General features: G+C 46.7%; 1 protein-coding gene across 2 annotated transcripts in view; it reads right to left on the reverse strand.

The window, feature by feature from the left end:
* Nucleotides 1–20,533, reverse strand: part of BORCS5 (BLOC-1 related complex subunit 5) — a 38,758-nt gene extending 18,225 nt beyond the window's left edge. The window contains exons 1-3 of one of the 2 annotated variants that reach the window (XM_040437113.1): nt 20,390–20,533; nt 19,178–19,258; nt 18,609–18,752 (exon numbers count right to left, since the gene is read on the reverse strand). In XM_040437113.1, coding sequence (XP_040293047.1) covers nt 18,609–18,752; nt 19,178–19,235 — 202 coding nt within the window. In that variant the 5' untranslated portion in view covers nt 19,236–19,258; nt 20,390–20,533. Of the gene's footprint in view, nt 1–18,608; nt 18,753–19,177; nt 19,259–20,368 lie in introns of both variants that reach the window. The other variant, XM_040437121.1, reaches the window with a different exon arrangement.
* Between the last annotated feature and the right edge of the window lie 826 nt (nt 20,534–21,359).

Below are 21,359 nucleotides of genomic sequence, written 5' to 3' on the forward strand. Positions count from 1 at the left end.
GTGGTACTGTGCAGTGTTCATATATACAGAATAAGAGCAGATACTGAGAATTACACCCAGTATACAGGACAGGAGAAGTGGTACTGTGCAGTGTCCATATATACAGAATAAGAGCAGATACTGAGAATTACACCCAGTATACAGGACAAGAGAAGTGGTACTGTGCAGTGTCCATATATACAGAATAAGAGCAGATACTGAGAATTACACCCAGTATACAGGACAAGAGAAGTGGTACTGTGCAGTGTCCATATATACAGAATAAGAGCAGATACTGAGAATTACACCCAGTATACAGGACAGGAGAAGTGGTACTGTGCAGTGTCCATATATACAGAATAAGAGCAGATACTGAGAATTACACCCAGTATACAGGACAAGAGAAGTGGTACTGTGCAGTGTGTATATATACAGAATAAGAGCAGATACTGAGAATTACACCCAGTATACAGGACAAGAGAAGTGGTACTGTGCAGTGTCCATATATACAGAATAAGAGCAGATACTGAGAATTACATCCAGTATACAGGACAGGAGAAGTGGTACTGTGCAGTGTCCACATATACAGAATAAGAGAAGATACTGAGAATTACACCCAGTATACAGGACAGGAGAAGTGGTACTGTGCAGTGTCCATATATACAGAATAAGAGCAGATACTGAGAATTACACCCAGTATACAGGACAGGACAAGTGGTACTGTGCAGTGTGCATATATACAGAATAAGAGCAGATACTGAGAATTACACCCAGTATACAGGACAGGAGAAGTGGTACTGTGCAGTGTTCATATATACAGAATAAGAGCAGATACTGAGAATTACACCCAGTATACAGGACAGGAGAAGTGGTACTGTGCAGTGTCCATATATACAGAATAAGAGCAGATACTGAGAATTACACCCAGTATACAGGACAAGAGAAGTGGTACTGTGCAGTGTACATATATACAGAATAAGAGCAGATACTGAGAATTACACCCAGTATACAGGACAGGAGAAGTGGTACTGTGCAGTGTTCATATATACAGAATAAGAGCAGATACTGAGAATTACACCCAGTATACAGGACAGGAGAAGAAGTGGTACTGTGCAGTGTCCATATATACAGAATAAGAGCAGATACTGAGAATTACACCCAGTATACAGGACAGGAGAAGTGGTACTGTGCAGTGTCCATATATACAGAATAAGAACAGATACTGAGAACTACACCCAGTATACAGGACAGGAGAAGTGGTGGGAGGAGTTGCTGTTCCTTCCTGTTCCTGTTTCCTGTTTCCTGTTGTTTGTGGGTGTGTGAGGTCCGGGAGGCTTACCAGCGCTTTGTTTGCCGGGGGAATTGCTACCCTTTCCCCAGGGGGTGGCAGTTTCTCCCGGTATGGATCCCCGGGCCTCCGGCTGCCGGCGTTCATCACCACGTGCCGGCAGCCGTGGCGGAGATGCGCGAGTGGAGAGGAGGGCCTCCAGGACTGGAGACCTGGGCTTAGATACCTTGACGCTACTGGAGGTGGACGACGACGCGGATGTGAAGATTCCGCAGCAAGCGGCCGCAAGGTCGCAGGTAATGGAGGGCAGCCCCGCAAGTGCCGCGGGCAGGAGGGGCCCTGCTACTAGGAGCGGCCGCGATCCCTGCAGTGAGCCCAATGGAGTGCCAGGTGAGGTCCGGAGGGGTCCCAGGAGAGCAGCCAGCTTGGGATCCTCTCTGGACATTTTGAGTCAGCACCCAAGAAAACAGGATGCTGTGGAAAGGCCCGCTGCTGCACAAGCAGCGGGTGGAAACATGAAAAGTGCAATGGCTGGACAAGCTGCCGGACGGACCGTTGGACGGGATACAGGGAAGGCTGTGGAGAAGGTGACGAGGCCAGAGGCTGAGGTAGGTGATTCAGCATGTGGTGTGTCTGTGTCGGTGCCTCAGCCCGGCAACAAAGTTACTGTAAAGAAGCATGGTGTCGGGGGTTCTTCCTGCCCAGCGGTTGAGAGACTGCATAATTGGGGTACTTTGGGCCCTAAGGAGTCTCCAAAAACCTTTTCCTCCCGGGTAGCATATTTCCTGAACATGCATGAGGAGGTCAAGAGGGAATTAAAAAGACTGAATGTGGAATTTAAAAATGTACAAATGCAACTTAAAATGGCGCCTAAGACAAAGAAGGCAATCCTCTCCTCCAGACTGGTGAGGTTGGAGGAGATAATCGCGGTTTTTGAGGAGAAGAGGGCCGCCATTGTGGAAAATGGCGGCCCATTCTTGGAGAAATTCAGGAATGACTGCAGGTTTCAGGGTATGTCTGGACTGTCTGGTACGCCTGGCCCCAGTTTGTCAGGGCAGCAGGCTGGAAGCCAGGGGAAGGTGGTACCAGGAACACAGGATTCGGAGGCGGACTCTCTGCCTTGTGGCCAGGGGGACCCCTCAGACCTGATTGCGGCCGCCTCCGGGGATGAAAGCGGGTCTGGGGGAAGGCTAATGCTGGAAGTCAGGCAGCTGGAGTCCCCGGTGGGCAGACTGTATTTTGGGGATGAGGAGGTCCCTGAGGATGAGCTGGTGAAAATCAGAAAGAAGAAAAATAAAACTGTAACGGAAGAAGTGCTTCAATTTGTGCCTTTTGAATCCGCTGCTGTGCCCAGCCCGGTTCCTGTAGTGGAATCGGGTCAAACAGTGCGGGAGATTAATTCTAAGATGGTGACGGGAGGTGCCCCCCCTTCCTGTAGTGGTAGGGTGGTCACAGGAAGCGCAGGGGGTAAAACCCCAAACAGTGTGGCGGACAAGGATGTGGTGATTGTGGACAAGGTTCAAGGTGGTGGTGCTGAGAAAGAGGATGTAAAGACTTTGGAACCTGGAGAGAACACTATGGTCGATTATCCCAGGACTGTGGGGGGTGCGGGAGATGGGGAGTCCCCTGCGGGTTTTGCGGGGGGCTCCTCAGGGCCCGCCCCCAGTGATTCTCCGGTCTCTTTAGGGAACCCGACCAGTCCAGGGGGAGTGAAAGGTGATGCAAATGTGGTTGTTAATGGGATTGTGGGTAATAATGTGCAGGTGGCTGTGGGGGTGAATGAGAACGTAGACGAGGTTATAAATGAGGATACAAATGAATTGGTGAATGGGATTGTGGATGAGGAAGAAATTGAGATGGTGGATGAGGAAGCTTTGATTGAGGAGTATATTGCGGATACGGAAGTGGATGAAGAGGAGGAAGTTATGCGGAAGGAAGCAATGAGGAAGGATGTGAGAGAGAGGATGGCAAAAACAAAGACGTATGCGGGTGTTGTTTCGGGTGACTTTTTGCCCAAGGTTTCGGGCGGGGGTGACTTGCAGCGGCGCCTCCTGGAGGCCCTAAAAAAAGGACCGGGGACTTCCATACAGGTAGAGGGAGGGTCGGTTGACCTGGCTTTCTGGACAGAAAGGCATGGTTTTAGGGCCTTCCGAGAACAAAGGAGGGGTGAGATCGTATGGACTCACCCCACACCGGGGAGGGACCGTAGGAATGTGGCCCGTCTCTATTGGAGGAGTAAGGAAGCAGCAGTTCCTTCTAGGAAGACTGTTGTGGAACTTCTCCTGGGGGCGGGGTTTGTCGCGAATGACATCTTTGCGCTCATACATCCCTACGGCACCGCTATGTTCGACGTCAGCTTTGTTAGGCCGGAGGGTTTGGAGCTTTTCTGGTCTAAATATGAGCTGATGAAGAACACCCCGGAGTGGCGGGGTTTTGCCGTTGAGGCCATCACCCGCCAATCGACTGTGAAGACAGTGACCGTTTTGACCTGTAATGAATCACTGTCTAGTGTAGACATCATGACTTGGCTCAGTCGATATGGTAGGGTGGGGCAGTTCCCCGCCAAGGTGCTCGATGAGCATGGCATCTGGTCAGGTGCCTGGACCTTCAGCGTGGAGCTGTTTGATCGGGGCAATTCTGTTGCTCATATTCCCTCCTCTGCCTTCATAGGAAGGGATAGGATTATGGTGTTCTATAGGGGCCAGCCAAAGGTCTGTCACAAGTGCGGCAGTCCCACCCACTTCAGCGCACAATGCGATGTTCGCATGTGTGCGAAGTGTGGGGACACTGGTCATCTTGCCGCATCTTGTAGGCGGATCCGGTGCAACCTCTGTGGGGACCTAGGTCACCCGTTTAGTCGCTGTCCGCTTGCCTTCGCCAACAGGGTTCAGTGCCGGGCTCAAGATCAGGCAGGCACTAGCCGCGAGGCTGGGTCTGTGGTTGGGGAGGAGCCTGCTGCCGGGACTGAATCAGTTGGTGAGGGGACAAGCGCTGGAACTACTAGCGCTGGAAGAAGCAGGCAGGATCCGAAGAAGCAAAGGCCGTCCAAGATCAGGCGGCTAGAACAACGCCGTAAGGATAGGGAACAGGTAGCAGCTGATCCTTCAGCTGGTCTTTTGGCTGGTCTGGCTGAGGATCCCGGTTGTAGTGACCCGGGGTACAGCGACGATGGGGAACCAGAAGCCCAACCTGTGGAGGCTAACCCATCCGCCAACCCTGTCTCCTCGTACGGCGAAAGCTTGGACGAGGGTGGCAGAGCGTGGTTGGAGGGTAGGAGGAACAAGCGGAGTAAGAAGAAGAAGAAAGGAGAGGGTCGTAAGCCCTCTCTGGAGTGGGACCCATCTGTCCCACTCATCCTTGACCAGAGGCCTAAGGAAGGATCAACTGGGTCCCCTCTGGTGGAAGTCTCTAATCGGTACCAGGCCCTTGACGAGGATCCCCCAACTGCTTCAGCTGGGGGGGAGGAGGGTGTGGTGCCAGAACGCGTGGGGGCCTCCTCGCAGGCTGCCGGGCCCTGTCCTTCGGGGGGTAAATTACCTTCTGGAGGGGGGGCCAAGCCTGGAACCTTGGGCAAAAAGGATGGTATGGATGTCTCTGTATGTTTGAAAAGACAGAAGGAGTGTGATGGTTCAGATGAAAATGCTGATGGTGGTGGGGTGGGGAAAAAGAAGGCTATCTAACTCGATCATCAATGATGGCGGAACTCACCCCGTTGACACTGGCAAGCATTAACGTTGCCAGTATTAAGTCAGACGCAGCTCGTTTCCTGGCCTTTGATTTTTTCAGCCGTATTGAAGCTGATATTTTGTTTTTGCAAGAGACCTGGTTAACAAGTACAACTCTGCTGGCAAAAGCCAAGCGAGAATGGCGGCTAGGTCCGTCTTTCTGGTCTCTTGCGGCCGAGCCACGTAGCGGGGTGGCGGTACTTTTTAAGACCGCCGAAAGAGTGGAATGCAGGAGGATAATCGAGTTAGAAATGGGAAGGTGCCTGATTTTAGATGTCCTCATGGGGAGACAAGAATTGAGACTAATAAACATCTACGGCCCACAGAGTAAGTGGGACCGCAAGTGTCTCCTCATGAGGATTAAGCCTTTTCTTTTTACCAGCCGGCAAGTGATCTTTGGAGGGGACTTCAACAATGTGACGAGGGCCTGTGATAGGGGAGGCTCCAAAGGTGGGCTGGATGCTGATAGCATTGTGTTGTCTAGGATAGTTGAGGATACTCGTCTGGTGGACGCCCATTTACGGCATAAGCCAGACCACGTGGATTTCACCTTTCATCAGGGAAATCGTAGGTCTAGAATAGATAGGTTTTATTTAAAGGAGGAGGCTGTTTTCTCGGCTTTAGAAGCCGTGGAAGTGGAATTCTCCGACCACTGTTTGATTATTTTTTCTTTGAATGTTGCAGAGACTCCCTGTATGGGCAGAGGTATGTGGAAGCTGAATTCATCTCTCCTGGAAGAAGTGACAATAAGACAGTCCTTTGAGGATTTCCTTCAGAGCCAGGAACCCTTGGTGGACCTCTGCAACAGTAAGTCGGAGTGGTGGGAGATATTCAAAAAAAGGACGGCGAGGTTTTTCCGTGAGCTTTCTAACCTCAGGAGCTGGGACAGATACTGTCTGTACCAGGAACTGAGGAAGAAACTTGAAAGACTGGTTTCGACGGGGGGTAGCCGTGAGGATATCTCTCGTGTGAAATCCTTGCTCAAGAGGTGTCAGTACGATAGATACGCCTCTTTGGTAGCTGAAAGGGATTTCGGGAAGTACCGCTCACCCGACCCCTTTGGAAACTGTAAGATGGCAGTAAAAAGTAAATTTGTGGTAGGCCTGGTCGACAGTACGGGTTCCCTGAATAGGTCCAAATCAGGGATCCTGGAGGTAGTCAGGTCTTTCTACTCTCACCTCTTGGGTAGGAAAGAACTAAATCGGGACAGTTTTTCAGCTTTCTTGGCTGAAGCTATTCCCAAGGCAGGAATAGACCCCTCTCTTGATGTTTTGGCAGAACCTATCAGGCAAGAGGAAGTGGGACTGGCCATTGATGGGCTTAGGCCCAAGAAATCGCCAGGTCCGGATGGCTTAACATCCGAGTGGTACAAGGCTTTCAAGGAACAATTAGTTCCTCTCTTGACCGAGGTGTTTAACGAGTGTCTTTCCTCGGGCACTCTGCCAAAGTCAATGGGTAAGTCAGCCCTGATTATTCTGTCAAAGGGTAAAGATCCATCCCGCATTGAGAACTGGAGACCCATATCGCTTCTCAATGTGGACAGGAAGATTCTGGCAAAAATACTTTTCTGCAGATTGGTGAAGTTTGCACCGAGACTTCTTTCTGGGGCTCAGCACTGCTCTGTTCCCGGTCGGAGCGCTTTTAGCGCCGTTCTCAGTGTCCGAGAAGCCGTGGAGCGGGGCAGGGCGGGTGTTTGGAAAGGGTTTCTGTTATCTTTGGACCAGGCAAAGGCTTTTGACCGGGTGAACCATGAGTACCTGTGGTCTGTTCTCTTGTGGTATGGTCTACCAGGGAGGTTTGTAGACTGGTTACAAACTTTGTACAAAGGGGCGGAGAGTTTCCCGTTGATTAACGGTTGGTCGGGTCGACCTTTTGAGGTGGCTTCTGGTGTCCGCCAGGGATGTCCTTTAAGCCCTTTGCTGTATGTGTTTGCGATTGATCCCTTCATTAGAAGGGTAGATCGTGGACCGTTGGCGGGGGTGGGGATGGAACTGGCGGTGCGGGGGCCATCTCTGAAGGTGGTGGCATACGCCGATGATGTCTCCATTCTTGCCTCCTCGGAGGATGAGGTGAGCTGGGTGATGTCGGAGGTGGACTGCTATTCAGAGGTTTCTGGGTCTCAGATCAACTGGGACAAATGTGAGACTCTCTGGCTGGGGGAAGGGGATCCTGTTTTCGATCTCCAGGGCACTCTTCCAGAACCTCAGAAGTCCGTAAAGATCTTAGGCATCAATTTCGGCCAGGATGGAGATTATCATCAGCAAAATTGGGAGAGTAGACTAAAAGATGTCGCCCAAAAGGTGGACCGTTGGAAGGGATGGTCTTTATCCCTCAGGGAAAGGGTTCACCTGTGCAAAGCCTACCTGATTCCCGTGCTTTTGTATCTAAGCAGTGTTTGTGTTTTGCCAGGGTCTCTCTGGGGTACGGTCTACAGCCTCTTTTTCCAGATGTTGTGGGGAAACAGGCTGAACCTAATCAGGAGAGAGGTTACTTACCGCACAAGGAGACTAGGCGGGTTGGATATGGTCAACCCTGTGGTATTCTTAACAAATACCTTTTTGAAAATTAATATTGCAAACCTCTGGAAAGAGAGGGCTCCTTTGTGGGTAATTTCCTGTAGGGAGTGGTTTCGGCCTTTCTTCCAGGAATGGGAGACAGGAGGGCGAGTGAAAGACCTACGTGCGTCACATGGATATCTTCCGGCTTACGTTGCCCCGGTTCTGAGAATCCTGAGACGGTGGGGTCTGGGGAAGGGAGAGGTGGAGACCATGTCGAGGTTTTCCCTTGACAGGAAGGTTCTATCTTACCTTTTTCAGGCCCCACTGGCCTTGAGGGACTGCCCAAGTCAGGATCTGGAGGGTGGGCTGTCTTTGTTGAATTCAGAAAGGATCCCTAAGAAAGTTTGGGATGTGACTTGGCGCTGCTTCCACGGTAAGCTATATGTAAGGGACAATGTGAAGTGTAGAAACTCTGAGGAAAGGGGTTGTCCCCGGGAGGAGTGTGGTAACCTGCTGGAAACCATGGACCACTTCTTACTTCATTGTCTCTTTAATATAGAGGTATACAAAAGGGTGGGGGCTTCCATCGGTTGGCCTAGGCTGGCCGCCCTGTCCTATGCGGAGTGGGCCTATGGGGCTTTCAAAGACCTTGGTGGGAGGGACCGTCGCACTTTATTCGTAGTTAGTGCAGTGGTTAGGCACCACATCTGGTGTGCACGGTGTCTAGTGTCAACAAAGAGTCACAAAATCCTCCCGGTGGAGACGGTATATAGGAACATCATGGGTGACCTGGTGAAGGTACGCTCTCTTGAGTACGAAAGGTGGGGGGACCCCAAGGCCTCTCGTCTGTGGAGGGGCTTCTGTTTTGGGGTTCCTTAGCTGAGTAGTGCTCTTTTCCTGGTGGTGGGCTGATATAGCACACACATAGGGTTTTGTTTTGTTTTGTAGTAATGCAAGTATGGAAAGGCTTACGGGTACCGAACCATAGCTGGTTTAGGTGTAATAGTATTGGTTTATGGTGTCTATATTGTATTATATAGGTATGTTTTGTATTATGTTAGTGTATGATAATATTATATTATTATATTAGTATTGTTAAGTTTATAGTGGGGTTTAGTTAGGTTGGGAGGGGGCTGGGAGGGAGGAGGGAGTGTATATATTTTTGTTTTCTATTATATATTATATACATATATAAAAAAAAAAAAAAAAAAATTATAAAAAGAAAAAAAATAAAGAAAAAAATATATATATATAAAAAAAAAAAAAAAAAGGGTGTTTTTTTTTTGTTTGTTGCAAACTGACTGACCCCAGTCCGACTGGGGAAAGACTAGGACTTCTCAAAGCTCGGGGTTTATCCCCTTGGAACTTTGGGGGTTATCAGTTTGCATATTTGCTGTGGACTGGTGGTGGGTTAGTTAGATTTAGTTCTATAAGTTGTATATAATTTATATATCATTTGTATATAGTTTGTGTATATAGTCGGTATATAGTTTGTATATAGTTTATGTATATTGTGTATATATTTTATTTTATGGATTTTATGTATATACGTGTAAGATGTAAATATGTTTAGTATGGGGTTACGAAAGTGTTTTAAGTGTGAATAGTATTGTAGGTTCTAGTGGGGTGGTGGACTGGTCGGGATGGGTTTAGTAATGTGTTTCATTTCTGTGTATAGATATTGTTATGGCCTTTTGTTATTTATTTACAAATTAAAAGAGTCCATATATACAGAATAAGAACAGATACTGAGAATTACACCCAGTATACAGGACAGGAGAAGTGGTACTGTGCAGTGTCCATATATACAGAATAAGAGCAGATACTGAGAATTACACCCAGTATACAGGACAGGAGAAGTGGTACTGTGCAGTGTCAATATATACAGGATAAGAGCATATACTGAGAATTACACCCAGTATACAGGACAGGAGAAGTGGTACTGTGCAGTGTCCATATATACAGAATAAGATCAGATACTGAGAATTACACCCAGTATACAGGACAGGAGAAGTGGTACTGTGCAGTGTCCATATATACAGAATAAGAGCAGATACTGAGAATTACACCCAGTATACAGGACAAGAGAAGTGGTACTGTGCAGTGTCCATATATACAGAATAAGAGCAGATACTGAGAATTACACCCAGTATACAGGACAGGAGAAGTGGTACCAATGTTCAGGACAGTGGTGCTGTGCAGTTCCCCTATATACAGATGAAGCAGATGTTGACATACATACAGACAATACCAGTAGAATATTTTTTGTGGAACAACCCCCTTAAGGACTTTTGAGATGACCGATCAGGTGACATGCACAGATCATCAATCCCAAAGGTCCTTTAACCTCACATTACATTATCCCAAAGGTCCTTTACCCTCTCCTACACAGGGGGTCATTGTACATTGCGGTTTTGTCACGGTTTTTGCCATGAATTGCTGGAAAAACCACAATAAAACTGTGGTATACAATAATCCCCAAAGACAAAGATGTGTGCAGTGCTGTGCAGGGGATGAAGACTAGAGGCTGAATTGCTGCCCTACCTTGCAGTCCGAGCACAGTCTCACTTTGCCTCATGAACAGTGCGTCCCTGGGGGTGGGGGTGATGGACGTATTGAAAGAAGATATTGGGAATGAAATGAGCAGTGTCCCTGGCATCAGGGGGCAACATGTATCATCCCCCGCAGATCAAGGAGACGGGTGTGAACTCAGTGCAGCTGCATCCTCAGAGATTAGCTTCACGCTTGGGGGAAGGGAGGATCTGAGGGACATTAAAGCTTTGATACATGACAGGAACATTAACATCACAGCGTCACCGGCTGAAAGACATCAGGACATCGACGCCCCAGGAGTGCCAAGTGGGCAGCATCACATTCAGGGCGGTCGGGAAGTTGTCTAGTTACAAAGTGAAAAGCTGATTGAACATTAAAGAAAATAACTTAACTTTGGTTTCAGGATCCTGGTAAAAAAAAAGAAACTTGATGAAAAAAGAAAACTGTGCCATCTGAGATCGGACTGTGGCACAATGTGAAGCCGCGGCCGATCGTAGGAATCCGAGGTTACTGCTTCAATTAACAGAATGAAACGTATAATCGCATAAATGGCGCAGACACCAATGCTAAACAAGGTGGCATAATGCCTAACATCCATACACACAACCCCCATCATGCTACCGCATAATAAAATGCACCACAGATCTCTCTCCTCTTTTCAGTCATCTGGATGCCTGCAGTGTAAAGCATGGGACGGTGAACTTCAGACTACCTCAGTCTCCAATAGTCACTCATCATAACTGTGTCCTAATACAGCAGTCTAAAGTATGGGGCAAGTCTTAAAGGGGTACCCCTCTGAGCAGTAAAGAAGAAGCCAGGAATATAATCAGTGGGAGAAGGAATGAAGCCGAATGTCCAGCGTCTCCAGGCACTCCTGATGCCTTGCATTCACTTGACAGCCTTGTCGGTGGGGAAGGTCCATTGGTCCAGCAATTAAAGGGACAGTATAATGTGCTCTGTTCCCTGTTATCAGCCATTCTGGGTGATAGTACAGGTTGATTTTACACGTGCAGATATTCGGGCGGATTTTCCGAGACGAACATTCCTGCGAACGCTCATTCCCGACAATCTGCCCGTTTAAAGGTGGAGCCGATCATTCGTTGAATGACCAAAACACTCGTACGTTGGGTGAAAATGTTATTAGTGCTTGCAAGTAAATTATCGTTTCAGCACTCTTCTGCCTAAAAACTATGCAGCTGTATGAGGACCAGCCATCGCTCGTTCTCACACTGTGGAGGTGATCGCTGTGGAGGTAAACAGCGCTTCACCTCCACTGAACAAGTAGCCGACTGTCAGGAAGTAACGCTATCTTCCAGATAATTGGCTGCTCCTCTGTACGTGAAAATCCACCTAAAGTTCTCTTTAGGCCTCTTTCTCACAACCGTTTTTTCTTTTCCGTATACGGGCCAGTTTTTGAGTTCCGTATACAGAACCATTCATTTCAATGGTTCCGCAAAAAAAACTGAATATACTCCATATGCATTCCGTTTCCGTATTTCCATTCCGTTGAAAGATAGACCATATCCTATTATTGCACGCAACTCACGTTCCGTGGCTCCATTCAAATCAATGGGTCCACACAAAAAATGAACACATACGGAAATGCATCCGTATGTCTTCCGTATTCGTTCCGTTTTGGGGAACCATCTATTGAAAATTTTATGCCCAGCCCAATTTTTTCGATGTAATTACTGTATACTGTATATGCCATAAGGAAAAACGCAACGGACACACAAAGGAAACAAAAAACGGAACAGATCCGTGAAAAACGGACTGCAAAACACTGAAAAAGCCATACGGTCGTGTGAAAGAGGCTTTAGACGGGTCAATCGTTCAGGCGATTCCTTTCCGGCAATTGCCTGCTCAGCAGTGGAGGAGACTACTGCATTTACATGCAGTGATCTCCTCTACATTATGGGAAGAAGCAAATCGCTAATGCCATCGCTCGTCCCCATACAAACTTGTTGTTCGCCGCCAGCAGATCGCTGTTTACACAGAACGATCTTCTGCCGGCAAAAAATGATTTAGGTGCCTGCACAGACAATCTAATCCCCCGAGGAACGAGCTTTCCGCTCATTGATCGGGTAATGGGTGGCACCTTTACACCACCAGATTATCACTATGAATGATCGTTAGCGATTATCTGGCGGATTCTCGGCCAGTGTAAAGGGCCCTTTAAGAGAGGCGCATACAATCTGTTATCAGACATTTAGGGCCCTGGAGAGGTTGTACAACAGATGAATGTTATCTATTGTTCCCAGTTATCGCCCCACACTGTAGTGGCTTACTTGAATTCAGGAGGGCACCTTCGGACACTGGCCACTCGCATAAGTGCCTGATGCTCCTACATTAAGTAATGCTGAGCCCATCGGATCTTAAGGTACCTAGCTGGCGTCCATAAGGGGAGCTTGGGCAGCCCTGTGGGCATCAGCCCACCAGTAAATTTCCCTGTTGGGTCTAAGGCCAGTCCGCCCATGGGGAGACCATGCTATTACAAGCAGCAATCTCCTGCCAGATGAACAAGCGTTTTCTCGTTCATCTGGTAATCCGTGGCAGTATTACACTGCCAGTCTAATATAACCCCTCTTGACTTGTCGGTTTTAGTAGCTACCCATGTAATCATTCAATTCATTTCTAGTGTAATACAATTATTTACTAAAAAAAGACTGGTGAATACAATCTATTGTTCAGCTGTTTCAGGCTGGCTGTAGTGTTGTATAATGGGATGAGTGACAGGTAGTGCAGAAACCTCCCGGACCCCCATGATGACTACTTTATGTCACATATTTCCAGAGACATTTACATCCCTATGTGACCCATATCAGCTGCCCCTCTTATAACGCTCCTGCACTAAATATAGACACACACCATACCTCCATACTTTTGAAAAGCCCAAAGAGAGCGAACAGCTGCAAAAATGTGAAAAATGTTTATTTTTTTACACTAAACCATGCCTTTAACTCTGCCCAATGCCTGTCTATACATGCCCATTTTCAACAAGTCGTTCTTGTGCCTTCACACAGTACTTAAGCCCCCTTCGTTCCCCCACAGACTAGAATGTCCCCTTGGTGTCCCTACACAGTAAAATGTCCCCATAGTGCCACCACACAATAGTGCTGAACCATTAATGTTAATCCGTTCCCGACCACCTTATCTATAGATATATATATATATATAGATATATCGGCGGTTGGGACTTTAACCCCTTCAGGACCTCCGCCGTACATATATGAGCCCTCACACATCCCCGTACATATAACTACAAAAAATTTATAAGGGTCAGAATAGGGTGATAAAATGTTAATTTTTTTCTGTATTAAAATGCAAGAAAAACATACAACTGTGGTATTGTTGTAACCATACTGACCTGGAGAATGAAGATAACAGGTACATTTTATCGCATAGTGTAAAAATAAAATAAATTTAAACCTGTCAGAATTGCGTTTTTTCCCAATTCTACCCCATTTGGAATTTTATTTCTGCTTCCCACTACATTGCATGCAACCGTAAATGGCGCCATTAGAAAGTACAACTTGTCCCGCAAAAAATAAGCTCTCATAAGGCTATGTGAACGGAAAAGTAAAAAAGTTAGGACTATGGCAAGGCGGGGAGTGAAAAATGAAAACGCAAAAATGGAAAATCGAAGGGTCCTCTAAAGGTTAAATATGGCGCCTGCTCGCATGTGCATTGCAGTTTTAAACAGCAGGCACCCTAGGCTAATGTTCGTAACTGTCGAAAAAGTGCTAAAAAAGAAAAAGTGCTAAAAAATAAAAAGTTTTAAAAATATAAAAAAATGTAATAGTTAAAATCATAAAAAAAAATGTAAAAATCAAAATCACCCGCCTTACCCAAAGTTAAAAATAAAGTACATAAACAATTTAAAAAAATAAACATCATGGGTATCGCCATGTGTGAAAATGCCTGTACTATTAAAATATAAAATTATTTATCCTATACAGAAAATGGTGAAACGTAAAAAAAAAAAAAAGGCAAAATCGCCAATTCCCCGTTTTTTTTGGTTGCTTCAGCTCCCACAAAAAATGTAATACAAAGTGATCAAAAAGTCATACACACCTGGAAATGGTATCAATCAAAAGTACAGATCGCCCCAGAAAAAATTAGTCCTCTCACAGCTCTGTACACATAAAAATAAAAAAGTTATGGGGGTAAGACTATGGTAATGTGAATGGAAAATTAAAGAAGTTATGGCTTTGGGAAAGCTGGGAAGAAGAAGAAAAAAAAAAAAAAAAAAAAAAAAAAGGAAGAAGAAAATTTCCCAGTTATTAAGGGGTTAATAAAAAAATAATATATTATATATATATATATATATGTCCAGAAAATGAACGGCACTCTGGTAAATTATGAACAAATGACTCCTTTAATCACCCGTGCGGTGCAATGTTTCGGCTCAATACTAGAGCCTTTTTCAAGCCTAGGCTTGAAAAAGGCTCTAGTATTGAGCCGAAACGTTGCACCGCACGGGTGATTAAAGGAGTCATTTGTTCATAATTTACCGGGGTGCCGTTCATTTTCTGGACTATTCATTTATTGGGGTAATTGCCAGTCTAGTCTCCAGCTCAGTAGGTGTGATGACATCACCTCATCGTGCCTGCTGCTGTGCAGAAGTTGAAAGTCCCTACTTCACCATTGTATTCAACTGTATCGGAGTCGTCACAACGCAGATAGTGGAAACTGAGACAAACCTCAGCCATCCAAGGACAGCCACCAAAATTCAGGACTGTCCTGTCTGATCCGTGATGGTCGGAACCAGAGATGAGCGAATTTCATGTTATGAAATTCGATCACGCTTTGTTTGGTAGTAAAAGCAGAATTGCATTATGGATTCCGTTACCACGGACCATAACGCAATTCTATTACGGAATGCATAACGGAATGCCTTTAGAGACATTCTGTTATTCATTCCGTCATAATAGAAGTCTACGGCCTGCATAACGGATCTGTCCCGTTTCCGTTACGCAGGAGAGGAATCCCCTGCAGCCCATAGACTTCTATTATGATGGAATAAATAACAGAATGCCTCTAAAGGCATCATAGAATTGCGTTATGGTCCGTAGTAACTGAATCCATAACACAATTCTGCTTTTACCGCCAAACGAAGCGTGAATTAATTTCAAAATATGAAATTCGCTCATCTCTAGCTGGGACCTATGCATGCACAGTATATACACGCAAACATAAGATTTATTGATTCTGTATTTAGAACTCTGCTGCCCCCTGTTGTTCATAGGGAGATATTACAAAGACATGAAAGACACATTCCAAGGAAGCTACGAAGTGTCAATTAAACGTACCAACTACCAATATTATTATAGAATAGTTTGGCCCCTTTCACACGGGCGAGAATTCCGCGCGGGTGCGATGCGTGAGGTGAGCTGAATCCAGACCCATTCACTTCAATGGGGCTGTTCAGATGAGCGGTGATTTTCACGCATCACTTGTGCGTTGCGTGAAAATCGCAGCATGTTCTATATTCAGCGTTTTTCACGCAACTCAGGCCCCATAGAAATGAATGGGGTTGCGTGAAAATCGCAAGCATCCGCAAGCAAGTGCGGATGCGGTGCAATTTTCATTCATAGTTGCTAGGAGATAATAGGGATGAAAACAACCCCAGACCACATTAAAGTCTATTCCCTGTATTATTTTCCCTTATAACATGGTTATAAGGGAAAATAATAGCATTCGTAATACAGAATGCTTAGTAAACTTTAGATTGAGGTGTTAAAAAAAAAAAAAAAAAATTAACTTACCTGTTCCAATTGATCGCTCAGCCAGCATCGTCTTCTTGCTTCTTCTTTCAGGACCTGCAAAAGGACCTTTGGTGACGTAATCACGCTCACCACGTCAGCGCAGGTCTTCTATCTTCATTCATTCACGTGCGCTGACGTCAACGCGCTCACCATGATTACATCACCAAAGGTCCTTTTGCAGGTCCTGAAAGAAGAAGCAAGAAGACGATGACGGCTGTGCGATCAATTGGATGAGGGGAGTTCATTTCTTTTTATTTTTTGAACACCTTAATCTACAGTTTACTTAGCATTCTGTATTAAGAATGCTATTATTTTCCCTTATAACCATGTTATAAGGGAAAATATTAAAATCCACACAACACCTAACCCAAACCCGAACTTCAGTGAAGAAATCCGGGTTCGGGTCTGGGTACCACAGTCAGTTTTTTATCACGCACGTGCAAAACGCATTGCACCCGCGCGATAAAAACTGAACATCGGAACGCAATCGCAGTCAAAACTGACTGCAATTATGTACCTACTCGCATGGTTTTCCCGCGACGCACTCGCATCCTATCCGGCCCTTACACGCGTCGCCCGTGTGAAAGAGGCCATACAGTGCAAGAAATTATACCCCGGCACATTGCATTAATGCTGTGCTTACCCTCCTGCCCGTTCAGCGCTGAAAACCGATATCCCCACAACCCTATCAGGGCAGGCAGAACAGCACAGTGCAGGGTCAGTGCAGATGCCCATACTAGAAGGTGGATGGATGAGAACCCCCTAAAGATGGATTTAGATGCCCAGATAATTGGGCACATTATCGGGGATGAACGTTCCTGCGAACGCTCGTTCCCGCCCATCTGCCTAAGTGTGAATGAGCGAAATGCTCGTTCATCAGGTGATCCTGTCATTCGTGAAGGCACCACAGATCACAGTTCCTGGGCAGCAGATCGTGGTGTCTAAACAGGGATCTGCTGCCCAGAAACAAAGCAGCTGTATGGGGACAAGTGATCGCAGGAGCCATCCCCTATTCTCATACTGTGGAGGAGATTGCTGCATGTAAATAGTCGCTTTACACCACTGAACCAGCAACTAATTGTCGGGAAGGAGCGCTTCCTTCTCGATAATCATCTGCTCATCTACGCGTGTAAATGTGCCTTTACACCTTGCACCACTACCACTGTCATCCTTTACAGTCAGGCAATGGGCCCAATATATAGTAACATTCACATAATCCAGCAAACTAAGATTATCGAAAATCCTGAACTACTAGAACTAGAAGTTTTAATGCACACAAATACACATCAGTCCCGGACGATGAAATACATTTCCTGCTCATCCATCCCGGGTCACATTACTGGAATTAAAGGAATTTCCCTTCACAATGTTTGTGGAGATAAATGCAGAGCAAATGATTAGAGGAGGCGGGGCAGTCGAGCCGCGGAAGGCGCAGATGAGATGAATCGGACAAGAAGGAGTGGAGAAGATGCAGAGAAAGAGAGGGGTTGTGTAAGGCTGCGTTCACACGGGCGAGATTTCCGCGCGGGTGCAATGCGGTAGGTGAACGCATTGCACCCGCACTGAATCTGGACCCATTCATTTCAATGGGGCTGTTCAGATGAGCAATGATTTTCACGCATCACTTATGCGTTGCGTGAAAATCGCAGCATGCTCTATATTCTGCGTTTTTCACGCAACGCAGGCCCCATAGAAGTGAATGGGGTTGCGTGAAAATCGCATGCATCCGCAAGCAAGTGCGGATGCGGTGCGATTTTCACGCACGGTTGCTAGGTGACTGTCTATACACTGTATTATTTTCCCTTATAACATGGTTATAAGGGAAAATAATAGCATTCTGAATACAGAATGCTTAGTAGGTGATCAATTGAGGGTTAAAAAATAAAAAAAAATTAACTCACCTTGTCCTCTTGTTCGCATAGTTCTCCCGGTCTTTAGTTCTTTAAAAAGATGAACTATGGGCTAAAGGACCTTTGGTGACGTCAGATCACATGCTCCAATCACAGGGTCCATCACCGCAGTGATGTACCATGTGATTGGAGCATGTGATCTGACGTCACCAAAGGTCCTTTAGCCCATAGTTCATCTTTTTAAAGAACTAAAGACCGGGAACTACGCGAACAAGAGGAGAAGGTGAGTTAATTTTTTTTATTTTTTAACCCTCAATTGATCACCTACTAAGCATTCTGTATTCAGAATGCTATTATTTTCCCTTATAACCATGTTATAAGGGAAAATTATAACATCTACACAACACCGAACCCAAACCTGAACTTCAGTGAAGAAGTTCGGGTCTGGGTACCACAGTCGTTTTTTTATCACGCGCGTGCAAAACACATTGCACCCGCGCGATAAAAACTGAACATCGGAACGCAATCGCAGTCAAAACTGACTGCAATTGCATTCCTACTCGCGCGGGTTTGCCGCAACACACCGGGACGCATCCGGAACTAATCCGGACACGCTTGTGTGAACGCAGCCTAAGAGAAGAAGCAAAGGAGAAGTGGAGGTGGAAGGGAAGAAAAGGGGTTGTACAGGAGGAGGAGGAGCAGAACAAGTGCCAGGAGGGGGTGGAGGAGCAAAACAAGTGCCAGGAGGGGGTGGAGAAGGAAAAGTGTAGAAGGAGGAGAGAAGAATACATGAGGAGGGGCAGCAGAGGAGGAGGAAGATCAGAAGAGGAGCAGCTGCCCGTCATCTCTCAGCATTGTGAAGAGTTTCTATAATACAGGCCAACATGGCGACTACATGTGGGAGATACATACATGTAGAGGGTGAACGCCAGGCACACAGGACTGACCTTTCAGGAGGGGCTGGAAGGTGGGGATCTCCTGCAGCTTGATCACCTCGGGATCTTTGGTCACATTGCGGTGAGACTGAGTGCCAGAAGCCACCACGACAATGTCATCCATTTTGGCTCTCTGTTTGGCCGGTGAGGGATTGGCTGTGGGCAGAAGAATGGGAGACATGAATCCCTCCCGACATTACGTGGCTTTGTTCCTCGCTCTGCAGCCCTCAGATCATCTCTTAAACTTCTGTATAATAGAAACTCCACAAGGAAATATCCCCGAATATCATCAGGAGATGAGCAGCAGAAAAGGTCAAGACCTAAAACTGTGAACATTATGGCCATTCAGTCTGTTGCTAGCTGGAAACCATCAACAAGCTGCTGTTCACTGATCCGCTCCTGGAATCTGTATTTATCACCATCAGTGGATGTACAATGATCTATTTCAGAATTTTGATAGCCTGAAACCTATTTGGTCCAATAAATGAAGTACTGAAGATATTTTACTGTAATGGCCTCTCTGTAGTGAGAAGGATCAGTTGGATTGGAGCTCACTGCTCCTAGGGATGTAATCCACTCACCCGAAGAGCTGACGTCCCCATGCCTGACGTCCGGCTCAGAGCTCTGCTCTGCCCCCATAGTGCCACGTCCTCAGGCTGCGCCTAGATCAAAGTGACAGGAAATTACCGTGAGCAAACAGCAGAAATCAGACATAGCTAGACTACACCTGTGCCAGGAAGAGATCGGTGCCAGCTGTCCTAGAAACTGCCACATCCATCCCAGGAATGCCGACAGGCATCACTGAGGGAGCTGGAATGGCAGACATGCTGGTTTCCACTCTACTTTCCTAGTAACAGATAAAATAATTTGCACACACATTATTATAAGGACATCTGCGGATGATACACTGTTAGGGTCCATTCACACGTCCGCAAAATGGGTCCGCATCCGTTCCTAAATTTTGCGGAACAGGTGCGGACCCATTCATTTTCAATTGGGCCGGAATGTGCTGTCCGCATCCGCATTTCCGTGCACATGCATGTGGTGTGCACACTTATGGGGGGCACCTGGGGACAGCAACCTTATTGGGGGGCACCTGGGGACAGCACCTTTATTGGGGGGCACCTGTGGACAGCAACTTTTTTTCGTGGGGGCGTCTTTAGACGACACCCTTATTGTGGGGGGGGGGTGTCTGGGGATGACACCCTTATTGTGGGGGAAGGGGTGTCTGGAGATGACACCCTTATCGGGGGGGGGGGGGCATATGGGGACGACACACTGCTATGGGGGGACATCTGGGGATGACACACTGCTATGGGGGGACATCTGGGGATGACACACTGCTATGGGGGGACATCTGCGGACGACACCCTTATTGTGGGAGGGGGGTCTGGGGACGACACCCTTATTGTGGGAGGGGGGTCTGGGGACGACACCCTTATTGTGGGAGGGGGGGTCTGGGGACGACACCCTTATTGTGGGAGGGGGGGTCTGGGGACGACACCCTTATTGGGGGGGGGGGGCATCTGGGGACGACACACTGCTATGGGGGACATCTGGGGACGACACACTGAGACACTTGCTGCATTCACTTTCATGAGGACTGAAGGCGAAATATATTTAACTCAATGGCGAATTGTCAGACAACGCAAAAGTGCCTGCGATATTCAGAGATTATTGTACATCTGCACATATTTCATTGTCGCTGCGATAAAGACGCACATTATTGGCGCCGGGTATAATCTATATATAAAGGGATTATATGCCGTTAACGGCGGGAAGGTCACACTCACAAGTATCGGGGTCACCCTCCTCTTCTCCTGCACCCCGACATCAGTCGCACATCCGTAGTCAGCAGCCCTGGTTACCCCGGTAACAGCCTGCACTTCCCGCTTCCGGGCTGTAGTTGAGGGGCTACGTCTTCTACTTCCCAAGTCAGCCACGCCCTTTAAAGGCGCCGTTTCAATCCCCCGTCTGCTGGAGAAAAAGGAGGCGCGGCTGAGACCTGTGATAGGGGCGCACAATCTGATAATGACCATGGCATTATAATAATACTGTATAATTACCTGTATAATGAGATCGCTTCCCTAAAAACTGAGCCCCTATAATAACACCATAAAAATAATATAGCCCCTATAATAACAGTAATGATATGCCCCTGTAATACACTATAAAGATAAAGATAATGTGCCCCCTATAACAACACTACAATGATAATGTGCCCCCCATAACAGCACTACAATGACAATGTACCCCCTATAACAACACTACAATGACAATGTACCCCCTATAACAACACTACAATGATAATGTGCCCCCTATAACAACACTACAATGATAATGTGCCCCCTATAACAACACTACAATGATAATGTGCCCCCCATAACAACACTACAATGACAATGTACCCCCTATAACAACACTACAATGACAATGTACCCCCTATAACAACACTACAATGATAATGTGCCCCCTATAACAACACTACAATGATAATGTGCCCCCTATAACAACACTACAATGATAATGTGCCCCCCATAACAACACTACAATGATAATGTACCCCCTATAACAACACTACAATGATAATGTACCCCCTATAACAACACTACAATGATAATGTACCCCCTATAACAACACTACAATGATAATGTGCCCCCTATAATAACACTAGAGCGATAATGTGCCCCCTATAATGACACTACAATGATAATATTCCCCCTATAATAACACTAGAATGATAATGTGCCCCTATAATAACAC

Source organism: Bufo bufo, chromosome 1 (assembly GCF_905171765.1).
Source record: "Bufo bufo chromosome 1, aBufBuf1.1, whole genome shotgun sequence".
Taxonomy (NCBI): Eukaryota; Metazoa; Chordata; class Amphibia; order Anura; family Bufonidae; genus Bufo; species Bufo bufo.